General features: G+C 45.7%; 1 protein-coding gene across 11 annotated transcripts in view; it reads right to left on the bottom strand.

The window, feature by feature from the left end:
* Positions 1-17,091, bottom strand: part of LOC149842539 (transmembrane and coiled-coil domain-containing protein STS1-like) — a 158,952-nt gene that overhangs the window by 127,069 nt on the left and 14,792 nt on the right. For 8 of the 11 annotated variants that reach the window (XR_016430778.1, XR_016430779.1, XR_016430780.1 and 5 more), the window contains exons 6-12: positions 5,342-5,439; positions 3,171-3,262; positions 1,132-1,202; positions 906-1,041; positions 725-802; positions 572-654; positions 412-488 (exon numbers count right to left, since the gene is read on the bottom strand). Coding sequence is in view for 8 of the 11 variants with exons in the window: in XM_089999261.1 (XP_089855387.1) it covers positions 412-488; positions 572-654; positions 725-802; positions 906-1,041; positions 1,132-1,202; positions 3,171-3,262; positions 5,342-5,439 (635 nt within the window). In the remaining 3 variants the exon portion in view is untranslated. The remainder of the gene's footprint in view (positions 1-411; positions 489-571; positions 655-724; positions 803-905; positions 1,042-1,131; positions 1,203-3,170; positions 3,263-5,341; positions 5,440-17,091) is intronic. The other 3 variants (XM_089999267.1, XM_089999264.1, XM_089999265.1) reach the window with 1 other exon arrangement.

Below are 17,091 nucleotides of genomic sequence, written 5' to 3'. Positions count from 1 at the left end.
TCAGCACTAAAATAGACAAGGGCCACAATGATTTGTGGCTCTGATACCATGAAAACTCAGCCCCAACTCATACACAGGTAGAAGAGAGGTGAATGGAGGAGAACACAGTTAACCCTTGATTCTGTTGCTAGGTGAAGGGTTGCACCTCTAATCTTTCATTAAAAACGTTTGCCCTAAGTTACAAAATCATGCCACACATGGGACGCCCCATATGAGAGGCTCAACTTACAATAGAGACTTTCATTAAAACCACTGACTTGAACAGCGATTCTTCCCCTGGGAGATGCCCTCTTCTATTCTAACAAGAATACCATTAGCTGATGCTAAAAAATAAGAAAAACATGCAGTTCTTACCAAGAGGCACAGTGCATAAAATGTTATAACCAGAATTATTATGATACACATGGTTACCTTACGAGCAGCCTCCCAATTTTCATCTCTCAATGGAATTGGTGCTCCAAGGAGAACAACTCTTTCCACAATGCCAGCTGCAAAATGAAATAACGTAGATCATGGTTTTGTCAACCTGATGTAAACAAAACCATCTTGTAAACTCAAAATAGCCAGATACCACTATCAGCAGATATGGCCAGATGCTCAAGACATTTGAATATCACCCTTGCTCCCAAGGAATAACCAATAAGAGTAACAGGCCTGTTGTTACAGTAAATAACAACAAATAAGAATTGGCCAGATTTAGTTAAAGAAACCAATAAGTGATAACCTATATCCAGTGGTATGCCTGTGTCCATGTAATCCTTTCAGCAATACTTCAGCAAGAAGCTTCCCTGCCTTATCTGATCTGCCAGATGAAGTTATTGGTTGATCAACCATAAATCTACAGTATCATGTTGATTTACAAAAAATGACCTTCCACATACTGTTCATATTATATGAAAAGCTACCTGTCCACTGCAATAGACCATTTGCTGTCTATAAAATTTGTTGCAGCTAGTAGTGTGGATGGCCATGCTAATGCAGCTACTAGAGAGCTTAACACTGTCAACATGGCACCTTGTCTCATCAATTCAGTTGTCAGGCCTATAGAAGAAACCAGTAAAGTCAACGTCAGTACCAAGTGAACCACCAGAGAAGATAATTAGGTCAAAATGAATGCAATTACTTGCTTACTTGAAGTCAACCAGTCTTGTATTGCAGTGCTTACTGCAATCAAATTTTTTGACTCCCATTGTAGAGCATACCTGAATACAAAAGGCAAAGTTGAACCTAATCACAAAAGGCACCAATTAAGACTATTCAAGAGATATGTGGCCGCCATTGAAGTCCCTTCATAGCAGCTGGGATGTAAATGCTGTCTCATTCCCTCCTTTCAAGCTATTTTGCTAGGACCAGAGTTACCGGAAGCGCCTAGGCAAAAGGGGAAGCGCGCTTCTGAAGCGCGAAACGTCGCGCTTCCGAAGCGTGAGGGGAAGCGTCCCCTTTTTTTGGGAAGCGCGCTTCCCTTTTATGGGAAGTGCGTCCCCCTTTTATGGGAAACGAGCTTCCCATAAATGGGAAGCGCGCTTCCCCCACGCTTCCCCCACGTTTCCCCCACGCTTCCCCATCGCTTCCCCATTTTTTTCATTTTTTCCACTTCCCCCTCGCTTCCGGTTCGCTTCCTAGGTCGCTTCCGGTTCGCTTCCTAGGTCGTTTCCGAGACGGTTCGGAATTTTCTTCTAAGTGGTCCCACGCTTCCCCGCTTCCTAAATTTTTGAAAGTGCCTCGCTTCCCGCTCCCGCTTCCCGTATCGCTTCCCGCTCCCGCTTCCTCGACTGGTAACTCTGGCTAGGACACACATGGTGCTTTACATCTATGAAACAACAAATGGTTTCTACAGAGTTTACACTACTGATATCTTAACCAACTACATCTGATCAGAGGACCTAAACATGCTTCCACACATCAAGGAAATTCTTGAAATAAATGAGTAATAGTTAGCTGAACCCAGGAACCTAGATATCAATGATTGATGTAGCAAGAGAAATCATCAATGGTTCATATTTGGGCATTAAACACAACTTCCATATATACATTTTCATGAATCCCTCTGTTTTATCAGAAGGAGTCTGGATAAACATGAGGCTAAGCCAACAATTCTGAAGTTTGGGTTGACTGTTGGAATTTAGTCTGATCTGTATGTATAATTTGTAAATATTATGTCTCAGTAATTCTTGGTTTTTGACTCATATTCTTTATTTTTTGTATAGTTATAACCTTGGTCAAACTTAAAAGGACATAGTTGTCCAAAATGTAACAGGAAATACTCATTGTATTTACTCATGCCTAACCAAGAATGAAGTATTGTGCTTTTTTACTCTCTTCCCTGTGCAGCTTTTCGTGTGTTTTATACCATCTGCACTAGGGGTGGCAAAATCTGACACGACCCGCCAACCCGCTTCTTAGCCGGGTTCGGGTTTGGTTTAAACGGGTTTGTGTCGTAAATGGGTCGACCCACCTAACCCGTTTATTAAACGGGTCGGGTTCGTGTTAGGGGTATGCCAACCAGCCAACCCGGCTGACCCGTTTAATAAACGGGTTAGGCGGGCGGGTCAATCCGTTTACCCGAACCCGACCCGCCAACTCGTTTACTTGAACCCGACCCGCCCGCCAACCCGTTTACCAAAACCCGACCCGTCAACCCGTTTATTAAACGGGTTAACCGTGTCATGTCGGGTTACCCGTTTAATAAATGGGTCGGGTTTGTGTTTGCCACAGCCGACCCGTTTACGGGTTCGTGTTGAGGTATGTTGACCCGCCGACCCGACCCGCCAACCTGACCCAATTGCCACCCCTAATCTGCATGTGGTATCAGAGACATTGCAGGGAAGACTGGAGTAAAATCAAGGGAGATTTTCAAGCAAAATACAAAGCCACCACCATGAGAGGTAAGTGACATCACCTACTTTGGCCAAAACTTAGAGATTCAAGGGCTGGTTCCTAGAGACAAGTTTGGCATCCACTAAAACAAGTTTTTAGAGGATTTTATGTAAGTTTATTTTTGGTATTGCTGCATTGAAGCTTGAGTTACGAATTTTTGAAGTTTTTTTGTCCGCCCCTCATTAAAGCTGTTGGCATCATGTTGCATACAAAAAAGTCATGCTATATCATCAAAGAAGGGATATGGAAAAACTAAAAGCAATTTATTAATGTTTAACAATGTTACAATTTACCTCTCTAAGTTTCCACTTTGCCCTTCCCATGGTTTTGAAAAATCATCCTCCTCAAAGACAAATCCTGAGACCATGATGCCAACAGCTAGGCACTGAAAAAGATGATTGTTAGATTATGAAATAGATCAAGCTATTTTGTATAATGATCAATCAAAATATCACCAGTTACTGAACTTTTCCTCCACATGGCATATAATTTTTCTTTGCAGCCTTCAGGCTTGAACCACAAAAATTGCCAGACTCGGGTATGGGACAAAACATTGACATGGTACAAAACGAGGATTTTGTAAAAGAAAAAGTATTATTAAGGCCCACCTTTTTCCTGATATTCCAAAACGAGTTCCATGTTTTCTGAAAAGATATTTCAGGACCTAACTTTTCCTTGAGGGTATCAAATAGAGACCTCAGTTGGAGTCGCCCAGGTAACAGTGAGTTATGTACTATGTCACATGGATACTCCATTTTGACTCCCGTTCCGTATCCCCTTATAGACAAGTCATATTAGAAACTTCATAGAAATGGCTGTATCCCCGTATCCGCAGCCGCATCCATGTGACATAGGTTATATATAATACCATTACCTAAACTACCCCTATTGCATAATAGAACAGGCTAAACACCTCTTGAAAACAAAGTTAAAAATGATTTTTTCTAGTCTTAACCAAAAAATTGAATTGAGGTCCCTACTTGATAGCTTGAGTGAAAAGTTGGGTCGTGAAATGTCTTTTCAGAAAACATGGGACACTTTTGGAATATCATGCAAAAGGTGGGACTCAAATGGAATTTTCCCATTGCAAAAACTAGGGAATAGGAACGTGACTGTATATCATGTATGTGTAATTTGTACTCACAATAAGGTTGACAAGAAGGGAGATGGAAATAAGAAACATGCTGGCAAACAAAAATAGGAAATGGGACTTTTTTAGGTTCATATAAACGAGAAACATGTGTGCATGTAAGATGTTTTCAGCATAGTCTAAATAGCAGGAAACAGCTCTTGGATTGTGTTTTTTTATGTAAAATACATTTTGAGGGGTGAAAATTTGGCATACTGTAGGCTGTTAAGTTTTCAACCCCCAGAAAATCCTACATGCATGTGGGATAAACATGATCTAAGGGTTGATCCTTGCTAAAATCAAATACTCCCCCCCACCACCACCACCACCACCACTACCACACAGACACACACACACTCACACACACACAGATATATATATATATATATAGCAAAAGTGCAACTATGGTAATATACATAAAGAGTATTATTAGTTTTCACAAACTTCAGTTCTTTAATTAGTATTAAGAAAAAATCTTTCATAAAATATATAAAGGCATTGACCACAACTATAAAATAATCACACAAGTTGTTTCTATTTTATGTGAATGAGTGCATAGATGCCAAGAAAATAACAAATCTCATAAACAAAGTGTTTAAAAGCAACATATTGATTTATGGTTTAGTTAAAATATACTCAAGAAATAATGTAAAATAATATGATAACATTAAATTATGAAATTTTTCTATTTCATTCAATACATTACATCCTTCTTACCATTAAAAACATGGTTTTCTCATAAGTAATGTGAAAAAATTTAAATGAAGTGTATTTCACCTCATTTATTAAAAAATATTAAGGGAAATGTGCAAGAAATGTATGGGAAACATGTTTCTCATTCAAGGAAACAGCATTTGTATATAAAGTAAATAAGTTTCCAATATGATGTTAAAATGGGTTTCTCACTTGACAGGAAATGGGTTTATGATGCATTCTTCACAAGTTACCCATGAGTTTTGGAAACAGTTCCCCAGGAAATGGGTTTCCCACATGTAGCAGAGTTTTTGGTAACTCTAATCAAGATCCTCAATTGAGGCAATAACAGATAAATGCCACCATAAAAGTGTTATGCATTACATAACAAATCTAAGTTGAAAGTTAAAACATATATTATGAAAAGCAAGTAATTACCAAACAAAGAATTAAGATGATAAAAATATATAAACTTAAGGATATAGTGTTGACAATGTCAACATTGGTTTGACTGGTCCATTAAGTATCATGACAAGCCCAGTGCTTATGTGACACATGCTAAGTGAAGTGTCCACATGACAACAGGAAAATTATGTGATACATTTGAAGCAAAAATTATTGACTATGAGAGAAGAAACCTACGCCTTGATTGTGATTTTCACCAATGTGTTTGAATTCAAATTCATCAATATCTCCAATTCTTCTAGCCATTTTAGTCCCAGCAAGACCAGCCCCAGCAGCTGCAGCAACATTAAAGAGTAACATGAGATGAGTATGAGGAATTTCCCACTAAATTAAACTATAATACTTGTGAAAATACCAGAAGCTTTTATATATGCAACCTTGTCACAAGTCACTATTCAACAATGAACTAAGGGTGAAAATTTACCCTTAACTCATTATTGGGAAATTCCTCATACTCGTTGTTTAGTAACATGAGATGAGTATGAGGAATTTCCCACCAAATTAAAGTATAATCCTTGTGATGATTTACCATTAGTTCACGAGGCCAAGATTTATATGGAAATTGAACTCAATGATGGAGAAGGATATAAAAAAGATGTGTGATATTAGTTGGTGAATGCAACCAGTTTGAAGGATATAAACATGATGGATGGTAAAAATCAAAGTCGGATAATATGAAATTAGCAAGATGCATTTATATTTTATTTTATTTTAACAGATTGTTTGTATTTAAGAAACATAACAAAATTAAATAAAAAGCTCTCCAATTTTTATAAATAGGGAAAGAGTTTGTCTTATTTGTTTATTATATGCATTTTATTTTATACAATGGCAGACTCGGGATCACTATGAATATGAAGCATGAAGTTCTATAGTGCTCAAGACAAAATGAAGACAACATTATCACCCCTGCGATTGATGGCACACTAAGTTTACAGCTATTTCACATGGGTACTTAGGAAATGGAAACATATCGTGTCAGACATGAGTTCACGTACTGGTTTGAGTGGATTGGTTCACCTCTGCAAACCAATCCATTTTTTTAAGTCAAAGACCTGGTCAAAAGTCAGGCCATTTGTTCATGCCTTTGTCCATAAGTGCCTCCCCCACCCCCACCCCTCATGGTAAAACCGGCGAGCTTATAAAACTCTCCAACAATTTTGACAATCGGCGCTCATGGCAAGCAATTTGCAGTGAAGTTCCAAAGAGGGTGTGATTAGTTCAAGTTTCAACAATGCATATCCTCTTTTCTTTGTTGTTTTCAGTAATTTAACATAGAAAAGGGGGGAAACTGCAAATTCTTTTCTTGCAAAAATTACTGGTGGCATGTGTCAACAAACTTAGGGTATTCTACATTGGGGAAAACCCTTTGATATTTCAACCCTTTTTTGGCTGCCTTTTTGTCGCTATTAGGATTTTGCTAGGTTTAGGGTTTTCCCTAAAATTATTGGCTTTTGTTAGAAATTAGACAAAAATGGATATGAGTGCAAAGTGACTATTGTTAGTGTTCAGGACCGCAGTAAAGGGAGTGGAGGACTCTGTGGAAAGTCTTGCCACTTGATTTGGAGATTCGGTGGAGGTTCTTACCACCAAGCTTGATGATCTACTTGAACGGTTCAACATCATGGTTGCCGAAGAATTATCAGTTGAGGACTGTCTCAATTGGTGGAGCAGCGGCGCATGTGGATAGGCCACATATCAAGCTACTTGAGCCCGCAAAGTATAGGGACACTCGAAACTCGAGAGATCTCGAGAACTTTATTGACCAAATGGAGCAATACCTTGATGCTGCCAGAGTTGAGGAATAAGCAGATAGATTGAGTACCGCAACGATGTCCTTTGCGAATGAAGCAACCGTTTGGTGGAGATGCCGCTTAGGCGATATTTGACAAGGGCTTGTCACTCTAGACTCATGAGAGGATCTTAAGAGAGAGTTACGCGACTTATTTTTGCCCAAAAATAAGGAAAGATTGACCCATAACAGGCTGCTAGCATTGAAGCAGACAGGGTCAGTTCATGATTATGTCAAGGTGTTCACTTCGATGATGTCGGATATCGAAGACATGGGCGACGCAGATCGGTTGTTCCACTTCAGGCATAGATTACAAGGGTGGGCAGCTACAAAGCTCATTCGGCATGACCCTCCAACTCTCACTGCAGCACTTGTTGTTGCGGAGAGGCTTGCCGAGCTCGATCAGCACAACACGGCATTTCAAGGTAGACAATATGGAAATGACCATAACAACAATAATAATCAAAGGTATAATCGAAGAATGATAATGGGCGCAATGCTAGCCGTGGAAACTAGCAAAATCCTGATCGACAGGATGGCTAAAATGTAACGCCCCAAATTTCAAACTTGCGAACCTTTTCAGAAAAACAGGCAAGAGACTAGAAATATCTCTTTCCTTCAGAGTTTGTTTATGAAATAGCGGAAGATTTTCTTTTGATAAATCATAAGGCAAGCTGAACACTTTGGGCACGTTAGCTAAAAGAACCAAAATTCACAAGATTCGGATATCCTAAGGGAAATCCGATACAAACCCAAGTGTCCAGGACGCGAGCTAAGAGCAAGAAGAAGAAGTCTTGAAGCCATCTTGCAATAGCACCATCGCCCGTAGTGTACCTAATCATCACCTGTACCCATAGAATGGGTTAGTTTCGCGAAAAACTAGTAGGTGCACAAGAGAGGCTAACAGGAAACTGAATTAAGTACATTTAATTCAGTATGTTACACAGTTTAAAGCAGATATGCAGTTAAACAGGTAAGCAAAGCGAGTAGGTGAATAGTGCAAACACGTAAGTAATACAAGCGAGTCAACAGTGAAAGCGAGTAAGGAGTGCAAGCGCGTAAGCAGGGCAAACAATAAGCAGTTCAAAGCAAGTAAGCAGTTCAAAGCAAGTAAGCAGTTCAACGCAAGTAAGCAGTGCAACTGACCAACGCAGCATACGATCCATTTGGTCGTAAGCTGAGAACTACTACGCAACAAGCTTGTCCTCGTTCCTAGAACGAGGTCTCTGCATCTAATCACCACCAGGACATAGTTTGTCACTCACTACTTCTAACCAACGCTTTGTCCTGAACGACCTTAATCTATCCTCATCTCTCAAAGTCTTACGCGGCTAATCGTCACCGGTTATGACGCACTAAGGCGTCATACCTTCTCAGAAAAGCTCACCCTTCCATAGAAGGTCCAAAACATGATCACTAACTCAAATTGCTAACGATCTGATTCTCACACCTGAGTCAAGCATGTAATCATGCTAAAACAGAAAGTCGAAACTATGAATTCATAGTTGGCTACCACAAACAATCTCAGAAGATCGTCACAGCTCACCATAACTTTCTATGGTAAGCAAAAACACAGAATCCACATCAGATCGCTCGGTCTGGGAGATATACGGCCTGACAAGAAATTACCGCCCTAGAGGGTATACTTGGTCTTGGACCATACACTTCCTCACAGGAGTTCACCGTCTTTGCGGCTACCTGTTCGTGGACAGTGTACATCCTCACAAAGATTTTACCGCTCTAGCCGGGTCACCTGATCTTGATCATACATACCCCCACAGCGAACCCTTTGGGAAGCGGGTCCCCAACAAATGTCATATCCAATGAAATTCATTGTGATACACGCATCAACACCAATGACCGCTCTCAGGGTCGATAGCCACTAATACAAACAACAAGATCAACGCCGGATCACCTGGTCTGGGAAATGTATAACCTCATAAGGAATTCCGCCCTAGATGGTATACCTGGTCTTGGACCATACACTTCCTCACAGGAGTTCACCGTCTTCGCGGCTAGGCTACCCGTTCGTGGAAAGTGTACATCCTCACAGAGAATCTACCACTCTAGTCGGGTACCTGGTCTTGATCATACACGCCCTCGCAGATAATCCTTTGGAGATCAGGTGCTCGACAAACACCCTACTCGGTGATACACGCATCTATACAATCGACTGCTCCGAACAGTTGACTGCTCTCGATGTCAGTAGCCACAATATGGGCACAAGCATGTATATCAGCAATATGCATCGTATCACTCCACGCATAAGCATATAATCCTACGCATCGTATTATTGCCACAAGGAATATTGTAATCCTCAAATAGGCCCTCAAAGCATGTGTAAACGACACATGAGAACACGCAGATATGGCAATTCAGTTGATTCTATGGGCGAAGGGTAACTAACTCTACCCGTCAGCCAAACAAAACAACTGAATAAGACAAGCACTCATAACAATGCTCGTAAAACATATAATTACCATAAAATGGCTCAGTCCATCGACAAGTAATTAAATTAATTGTAAGGCATAAACCATTACATCACAAGCCATTCATAAACAATCATACGGCAACAGTTATATCACAATATGTAAGCAGCTTATAAGACAAGCGGTCACATCAATCCTAGTTGCCACCAGTTCGTAGATTACGAGTTGTATGCAATCACATCAATCATAAGAGATGCAAGCCAACAAGTGCTACGCTACAATAAGCACCAAACAGTTCAACCAAGGGATAAAGCAAGTCACATGCTAATATGTAGCAACTGGTATAATGCTATTATTATAAGCATTTAACTAGTATGAGAAACTCCTTATTACTCCGCAAAGAACTGCGTAAGCAGTTTAACCAACTAGAGTAACGCCTTGACAGGCGTGCACAGTTCAACGAGTAGCATACTGAACTATCGAGCAAGCAAGCGAATTAGTAGTGCAAGCGAATTAGTAGTGCAAGCGAAGCAATAGTGCAAGTGAAGCAGTAGTGCAAGTGAAGCAGTATTGCAAGCGAATCTCACAACCCACGACCAGTGTGAACAGACCTTATGTTTCGATAATTACTGGCCTGCGGGTACGCGCAGGCAAAACGTAGAAACAACTGAGACTAGTTCGGGTGTCTGTTATTCTATGTATTTTCAATAACCCGAATAGCTAGTTGAGTCTGCTCCAAAGGGGACGACATTAGCCGAGAGAGGATTCCCCAGAGGCTGAAAAGCAGTGTCACAGATGTATCCAACTTCTGCAGAAGTGTTGAGCTAACTTGTGTAGCCCCTATCCCCTAACTCCAATGCCTGGGGAGGCCGGATCTTTGCCCGTGGGGTGGTTATTAACAACCTGTCCATTGGAGTTTTTGTACCGATCTGTCCTCTCCCTTGACAGACAACCAGAAGCGAATGGGTGCGTTAGTGGTTGCTTAACTAACGACCCATTCTATGTTGTGGTCTTTAAATCACTCGAGCATCTTGCCTGTGAAGGCGAATGTGAGGCCATTTATGTGATTACAGCATTTTGCATTTAGCATTGTTCGAGGTCGCACGACCGTCTCATCCGATCATCGCAGTACTAGACGTGTCGTGCACGACTACAAGTACTCTAGGATGAAAGAGGTATAGCTCCTCAATAGAAGCCTCAACAGGAGTGTTTCACAAAGATGTAAAGTTTATCAACTTTACTTTATCTTTTGAAACAGCAGTACCTTGTGCCAACATTATACATGTGACTATCTCGAATCACATTTGCTGTCGGGGTATCTACATGCCTCACATGACTCGATACCGGCCTCGATAGACGGGATACGGGTTTCTCAACAGGACACCCGCTAAGAAGTTCGCTCGAACCCCCAATTCGGGATCACTCGAGATATGCCAAAAAGGGCGACCAAAATCGGCCAGTCACATCCTTCCAAATGCTTCGATTTTGGAGCAGTCTTTGATGCCTTTGCGCAGCTCCCTAAAATCTCAAGTCGACTCTGCAGGACTGCGCACACGAAGAGCCAGGATCCTTGCGAGGTATCCCTCTCCTTAAACGAAGGTGTATCGCCAGCTCCCAACTGAACTCTTGTCGCAAGAGTGAGTGATAGATGTCTCTTGCATCCTCCACGAGGATGCCTTTAAGGCATACGCAAAGAGCAAGAACCTGCACGTCATCTGCAAAAGCAAGGCAATACCAACACATATGCAAAAGCAAGAGCCTAGGCGCAACGGCAAAGTAAAGGCGGTAAGCAGAAGTGCAATGCAAACCCTCGCACAACGCGCGACGGCAAGTAAAAACTGCAAGCAGGAGTGCAACGCAGCACCTTTGCACGATGCGCAACGGCAAAGTAAAGGAACTGTAAAAAGGAGTGCAACACAAAACCTGTGCGCGATGCGCAACGGCAAAGTAAAGGACAAGGATCGTGAAACCGCGTCCTTGAGTTAAATGCGTACTCGTATAAATATATATGATATATATGCATATATATTTATTTAATTGTCCTTTTTAGTTAATTAAACGCAATTCAATTGTCCAAGTCTTCTGTGCAATCTTCCCCTACCTTTGAGAGTTGCAAGTTTGCTGACGTCTGTGGACATACACGATTGGCGGCTCGGGTCGCGTAGCGCGAGCTGGACCCGTCGTACGAGCTGCAAAAGTAACGATCTTAGCAAGCTAATACCAAATTAGAAATTCAGGGGTACTATCGTCGTCCTGACGTAAAGGAAGCAAAGGCAGGGGCATCGTGTACATGCGCACCTGCTATAAGCGCAAGAAGCAGGGGCAAGGGCTGCGAGCCCCTGCTGACTTGCTGTCAGCGGACTCCGAGGAGGCAGAGGGGTTGCACCCCTGCCCTCATAAAGCGAGGGCAGGCAGGGTTGCGCACCTGCCTGACAAAGCAGAAGAGAGGCAGGGTCAAAGCCCCTACCTGTCAACCACGAACGAAGGCCTGCCTGATGCCAGGGAAAAGCGAAGCGAGGGGGCTTGCCCCGGCCCACCAAAAAACAACGAAGAGGCACAGGGAGGGCTCGACCCCCTCCCCTGCCGCAACAAGGAGTAGGGAGGGGCTCGACCGCCTCCCCCGTCAAAACAACGAGCAGGGAGGGGGCTCAGCCCCTCCCCTGCCAACACAAAGAGCAGGGAGGGGGCTCAGCCCCTCCCCTGTCATAACACGAAGCAGGGAGGGGGCTCAGCCCCTCCCCTGCCATGATAGGGAACAAGGAGCAGGGAGGAGGGGCTCGACCCCTCCCCTGCCGCAACAGAAGCAGGGAGGGGTCATGCCCCTCCCCTGCCGTAACAGAAGCAGGGAGGGGTCGTGCCCCTCCCCTGCCAAACAGAGGGAACAGAGAGGAGGGGGGCGAGCCCCTCCTCTGCCATAACAGGAGGCAGGGAGGAGGGCTCGGCCCCTCCCCTGCCTTGACAGAGGAAAAACAGAGAAGAGGGGAGGCGAGCCCCTCCTCTACCGAAAGAACCACAAAGAGGCAGGGGCTCCGCCCCTGCCGAAAAACCCACAAAAAGGCAAGGGGCAGAAGCCCCTACCGAAAGGGTGGGCCGACACAGGGAGCTTCGCTCCTTGCCAGCAAAACAAGAGGGACAGGGGGAGCGGAGCCCCCTGCCGACACAGTGAGTGACAGGGGGCGGAGCCCCCCTGCCGACACAGTGAGTGACAGGTGGCAGAGCCCCCTGCCAGCGAATGGCGACGACAGGAGGCTCTGCCCCCCTGTCAATCAACCCAAAGAGAGAGAGGCTGGGGGGAGTCTCCCTGCCGACGACAGGGGGCTCTGCTCCCCCCCACCCACCCACCCCCCACCCCCGTTGGCCGATCTTGAGAAAGGCAGGGGGTAACCCCCTACTGATGAGAGGCGACGGCAGGGGGCGCTGCCCCCCTGTCGGTCGACCCCACACCGAGAAGAAGAAGTGGAAGAGGAGGCAAAAGGAAGAGAAAAGAGGGGAGGTGGAAGCGTACCTGGTGTCGTCGGAGCCTTCGCAGCACAGAGAGGGAAGGAGATGGCCGGCAGCAACGGCGCCGAAGGGAGGTCGCAGGTGGCGGCGGCATCGAAGGGAGAAGGGAAGAGAGAACGAGAGACAGTGAGGGAGAGAGAGTCGGTCGGGGAAGAGAGAACGAGAGACAGTGAGGGAGAGAGAGGCGTTGAGGGGGAGAGAGACCGAGAGAGGAAGAAGGGGGGCAGGGGTTCTCTCTGAACCCCTGCCACGCTGTCTTCAAAAGACACGGGAGGCGGTGCCTCCCTTTCGGGTCCGGGTCCAGGTCTGGATCTGGATCCGACCCGAATCCAAGCTTAAAAAAATTCAGTTTATTACACAAAATGTAAAGCTTGTAAAAAAAATTTGTGTCGGACACGTGTCAAACACGTGCCGATGTCGGTCTACGGTAGCGAACTCAGATCGGATCCGGGCACGACCTCGACCCGGACCCACGACTCGGCTTCTCGAAGGATCGAGAGCCTGTGTCTTTTAAAGACGCAGGCGGTGAGGCGAGGGGCAAAACCCTCGCCCCTTCTCGCTCTCCTCTCTGCCTCCCAACTTCGTCTCTCGCTCTTGTTTCCGTCGATGACCCTGACACCAGCGACTACCGATCGTCGGTGACCTCCTGTCAGCGACCCCTGTCCTCGTCGCCCTCCTCCTCCCTGTGTCCGGTCAACGCCACCACAGTCGCTCTGCTCCCTCTCTGCGGCTCATCCAGCCATCGCCACCCGTGACCGACGACAACGTCGTCGTCCCCCCTTCCTCTTCTCTTTATCTCCCCCGGTGTCCGGCGACCTCCGAGCTCCGGTGAGCCACCCTTCCTTGACACTGCCACCCCCAGTCTGGTGGCCTCAGCAAATACCCCCTTCTTCGGTCGCCTGACGTCGGCGTGGTTGCGAGTCCTGGCGATGAGACCTCCCGTTCGACCTCGTGTGCCAATGGCCTCAGCCAAACCCCCCGTTACGGTCACCCACTGCTTGCCGGAGGCCCTTCGATGACCCGGTTCCCTGAGCAACCCCCGACGACCCCGTTACCCTCTCCCTCGTGCCTCTTCATTTTCGTAGAGGAGCCCCCGACGTTGGAGCTCCCTCTGCTCATCGGAGCCTAACGCTGGTGACCCTGAGAGCATCATCTCCTTTCATCCCTTTTCGCCTATCGAACGAGGTCCCGCCGCCATCTCCTGAGTCGTCCCTAGACTCTCCCATCGTTGTCGTCTTCCAAGGTATCTCCCTCTCTCCTCTCGTGTTGTTTTCTCGTTGGAGACGTCAGCTGCCTCCCTTTTTCCCGTTTGTTGTCGGTGGACCAGAGCCACCATTGTGGGTGGCTCTGGGTCTACCAGGAGGGTGGTGCCGAGCACCCCTCCTCGCTGTCTCCTCTCTCTTCGTCTCCCTCGACGCTCCTGTTCTCGGGTCAGTGGACCAGAGCCACCATTATGGTGACTCTGGTTCTGCCAGGGAGGGAGGTGTTGAGCACCTCCCCTTGGTCGTCTCCCCCTTTTCCCTTTTCGGTAGGCGGCAGGCGGCAGGGCTGCCACCTACGTTGCCTCCTCTCTGGCATAGGGCTCCCGGGGGAGGGCTCCCCGGTGGCCCTTGTGCCTTGGTCGACAGGGTGGCAAGGCCCCCTCTGCCTGCCTCTTGTTCAGGCAGATCGATAGGGGTCGAGCCCCTGCCACCTCCCTGAGTCTGCAAACGACGGCAAGGGTCGAGCCCTATCGTCGTCTCCCTCTCTTTTTCTCGCTGGGTGGGCAGGGGTCGAGCCCCTGCCACCTCCGTGTGTTCGGATGGGTCGGTAGGGCCTGCCTTCTCCCTACGTTCAGGTTGGCGGGGAGTGGTCGGGCCCTCCCCGTTCCCTCTTTGCTCCCCCTCTCACGCTTTCGGCTTGTTTGTTGCCCCTGGCTTGCTTACTCACTCGTTCGGTCGCTATGCCAGCTAGTGGGTAGAGCTTTGGGCATGTTGCTCATGCTTTGGGCATGAGTAGTGTGCCCAGCATCGTCGTGGTTGTGAGCTATGCTGGTCTGCCACAAGGTGCTTGGGTCTTCTGCAGAGAGGCAGCGGCTGCTCCTTGTCTCTGTCTTCTCGAGTCTGGCAGGGGTTGGGGCCCCTGCCTCTGCAACCCGTCTGACAAAGATCAGAGTCCCCTGCCTATTTTCGTTTCCCTTGCCCTTGTCACTCCCAGTCTTTGCTTGTCTGGCAGGGGAAGTCCTTGCCTCTGCACCTCTGAGCCCCCATAGCCCTCTCTGTTGTTCGGGCATGCAGGGAGCAAGGCTCCTTGCCTCTGCTTGTTGTCGGTGGGCAGCAAGGCCCTGTCGGGGGGCCTTTGTTGTTCCTGCAGGTAGGGAACCCAGGACACCTTGCCTTGCTGCCTTTGTTCCTCTTCTGCAGAGAGTTGAGCTCCCTGCCTACCCTCGTATTTGGGGTCCGGTACCACTGAAGGTCTTACCAAACCCGCTTCTCGTTTATATTATGACATACTAACCTTTTTAGCATCGCAGGTTGAACGGTGGACCTTGCTCGCCCTCCGTGGCTTGAGCCCATGCTTACCTACGTTGCAGGCATATGCTGGACCCGCAACCCCTCAAGGTAGGGGATTATTGCGTGAAAGGACAATGAACGAATGAACACTAAAATTAGAAAAGATAATTAAAATGTGGAAATGGAGTATATAAGTATGCATATAATATATATATATATATGTATGCTTTTAACTCCAGGACGCGGTTTCGCAAACCTGGTCATTTTTAATTTTTGCATTTTACTTTCCTGTTTGCCGCCGCGCTATATGTGCCCAGGCTTTTTAATTAGTCTTTTATGTTTCTGCTTTACTTTCAGGATGCGGTTTTGCAATCCTGGTCCTTCTTTACGTACTCAAACTTTTCTTTGTCTTTTTGTTTTCTGTTGCCCCACGCTTTACGCCATGGCATTTACTTGTATGTGTATGCCTTTTTAACTCCCGGACGCAATCCTGGTCCTTCGTTGTGTTCTTGTTCATTTCTTTTCTGGCTTTTCATATTATGATTGTTGTGCGCTTTATGCGCCATGGCTTTACTTCTTGCTTGTGCTTTTCGTACGTTACTTTCCTGTTGTTGTTATGCTTTACGTACCCAGGCTTGCTTTCGCACTCACTTTTTGCATATGTTGTTTTGTCCTTACGTTGTTGTCGCACTTTGCACATATGCTTTACTCTTGCTTGTGATCTTATCTCTATTGTATGCTCCTTGAGATACGACTTCGTGCCTCGCGAGCCACCTTTTGTACTTGCTTACTCAGGGTACGATTTTGTACCTCATGAGTTGCTTACGTATTTGTCTGCTTGCGTGTTTCGATGGTCGAGATATGATTTCATACCTCGTGTCTGGCTTGTGCGTTTTACGCTCGAGGTGCAGCTTCGCACATCGAGTCTTACTCCTCGTTTTGCCATTACACTATAATGTGCACGGGTTTGCCCCTTGTCAGCTTGCACTCCCTGAGTGTAGCTTCAAGTGTATAGTGTATACTGTTTCACTTATTTGTTTTAAAAGTCACGATGCTCACCTTGCACTTCGATTCTTCAAACGGTGATTTAGGTGCAAACCTATTTTCAAGATGTATAGCTTGTAAAACAGATTTTGAAAGCCTTTTTGTGAGGTAGCAGTTGAATCTCCCAAATCGATGTATTTGGGAGAAGTGTGTTACAACTTCGGTTCGCATATCCGATATGACTCGTATAACCCAGTTTAGGAGCATGTGCATGAGTTGGGTGAAAGTTCTATTGAGAAACCTGCGCCATCGCTAGATCGGCGCTATATGAACTCTGATGTGAGACCTAGTTTATAGGCTTTCTGGTCAAACTAAGATAGTTGGTGCACTCTCTTCTTTTGCGAGATTATTGTTGATGAATTTCTTTTGAGAAATCCATGCTCCTCCCCTTGTAGTTGTACTCTTAGTCATGTACGATATGTTTGGACTACGAAGAGCAGGATGAGAGGTCTGTATTAACCTCGAAATGTGTATTGACACTCTAAGGTAAATCTTGAAATGCTGATATTCGCCTAATAGGCAAGATGTTTGTGACTGTCTAAAGAACCCGAGCATGATACGTTGGAACTCAAATGAGTTCACTGTGGACTTCTGTAAAGCAGATGTGTTGGGGGATTTCCTGTGAGAAATCCTTACCCCTCTCATTGTGGTTGTACCTTTGAAAAGGTG

The sequence above is a fragment of the Nuphar pumila genome, chromosome 3 (assembly GCF_984573655.1).
Source record: "Nuphar pumila chromosome 3, dmNupPumi1.hap1.1, whole genome shotgun sequence".
NCBI classification, from domain to species: domain Eukaryota; kingdom Viridiplantae; phylum Streptophyta; class Magnoliopsida; order Nymphaeales; family Nymphaeaceae; genus Nuphar; species Nuphar pumila.
The sequence above is the reverse complement of the archived record's forward strand: the minus strand, read 5'-3'. Positions and strand labels throughout refer to the sequence as shown.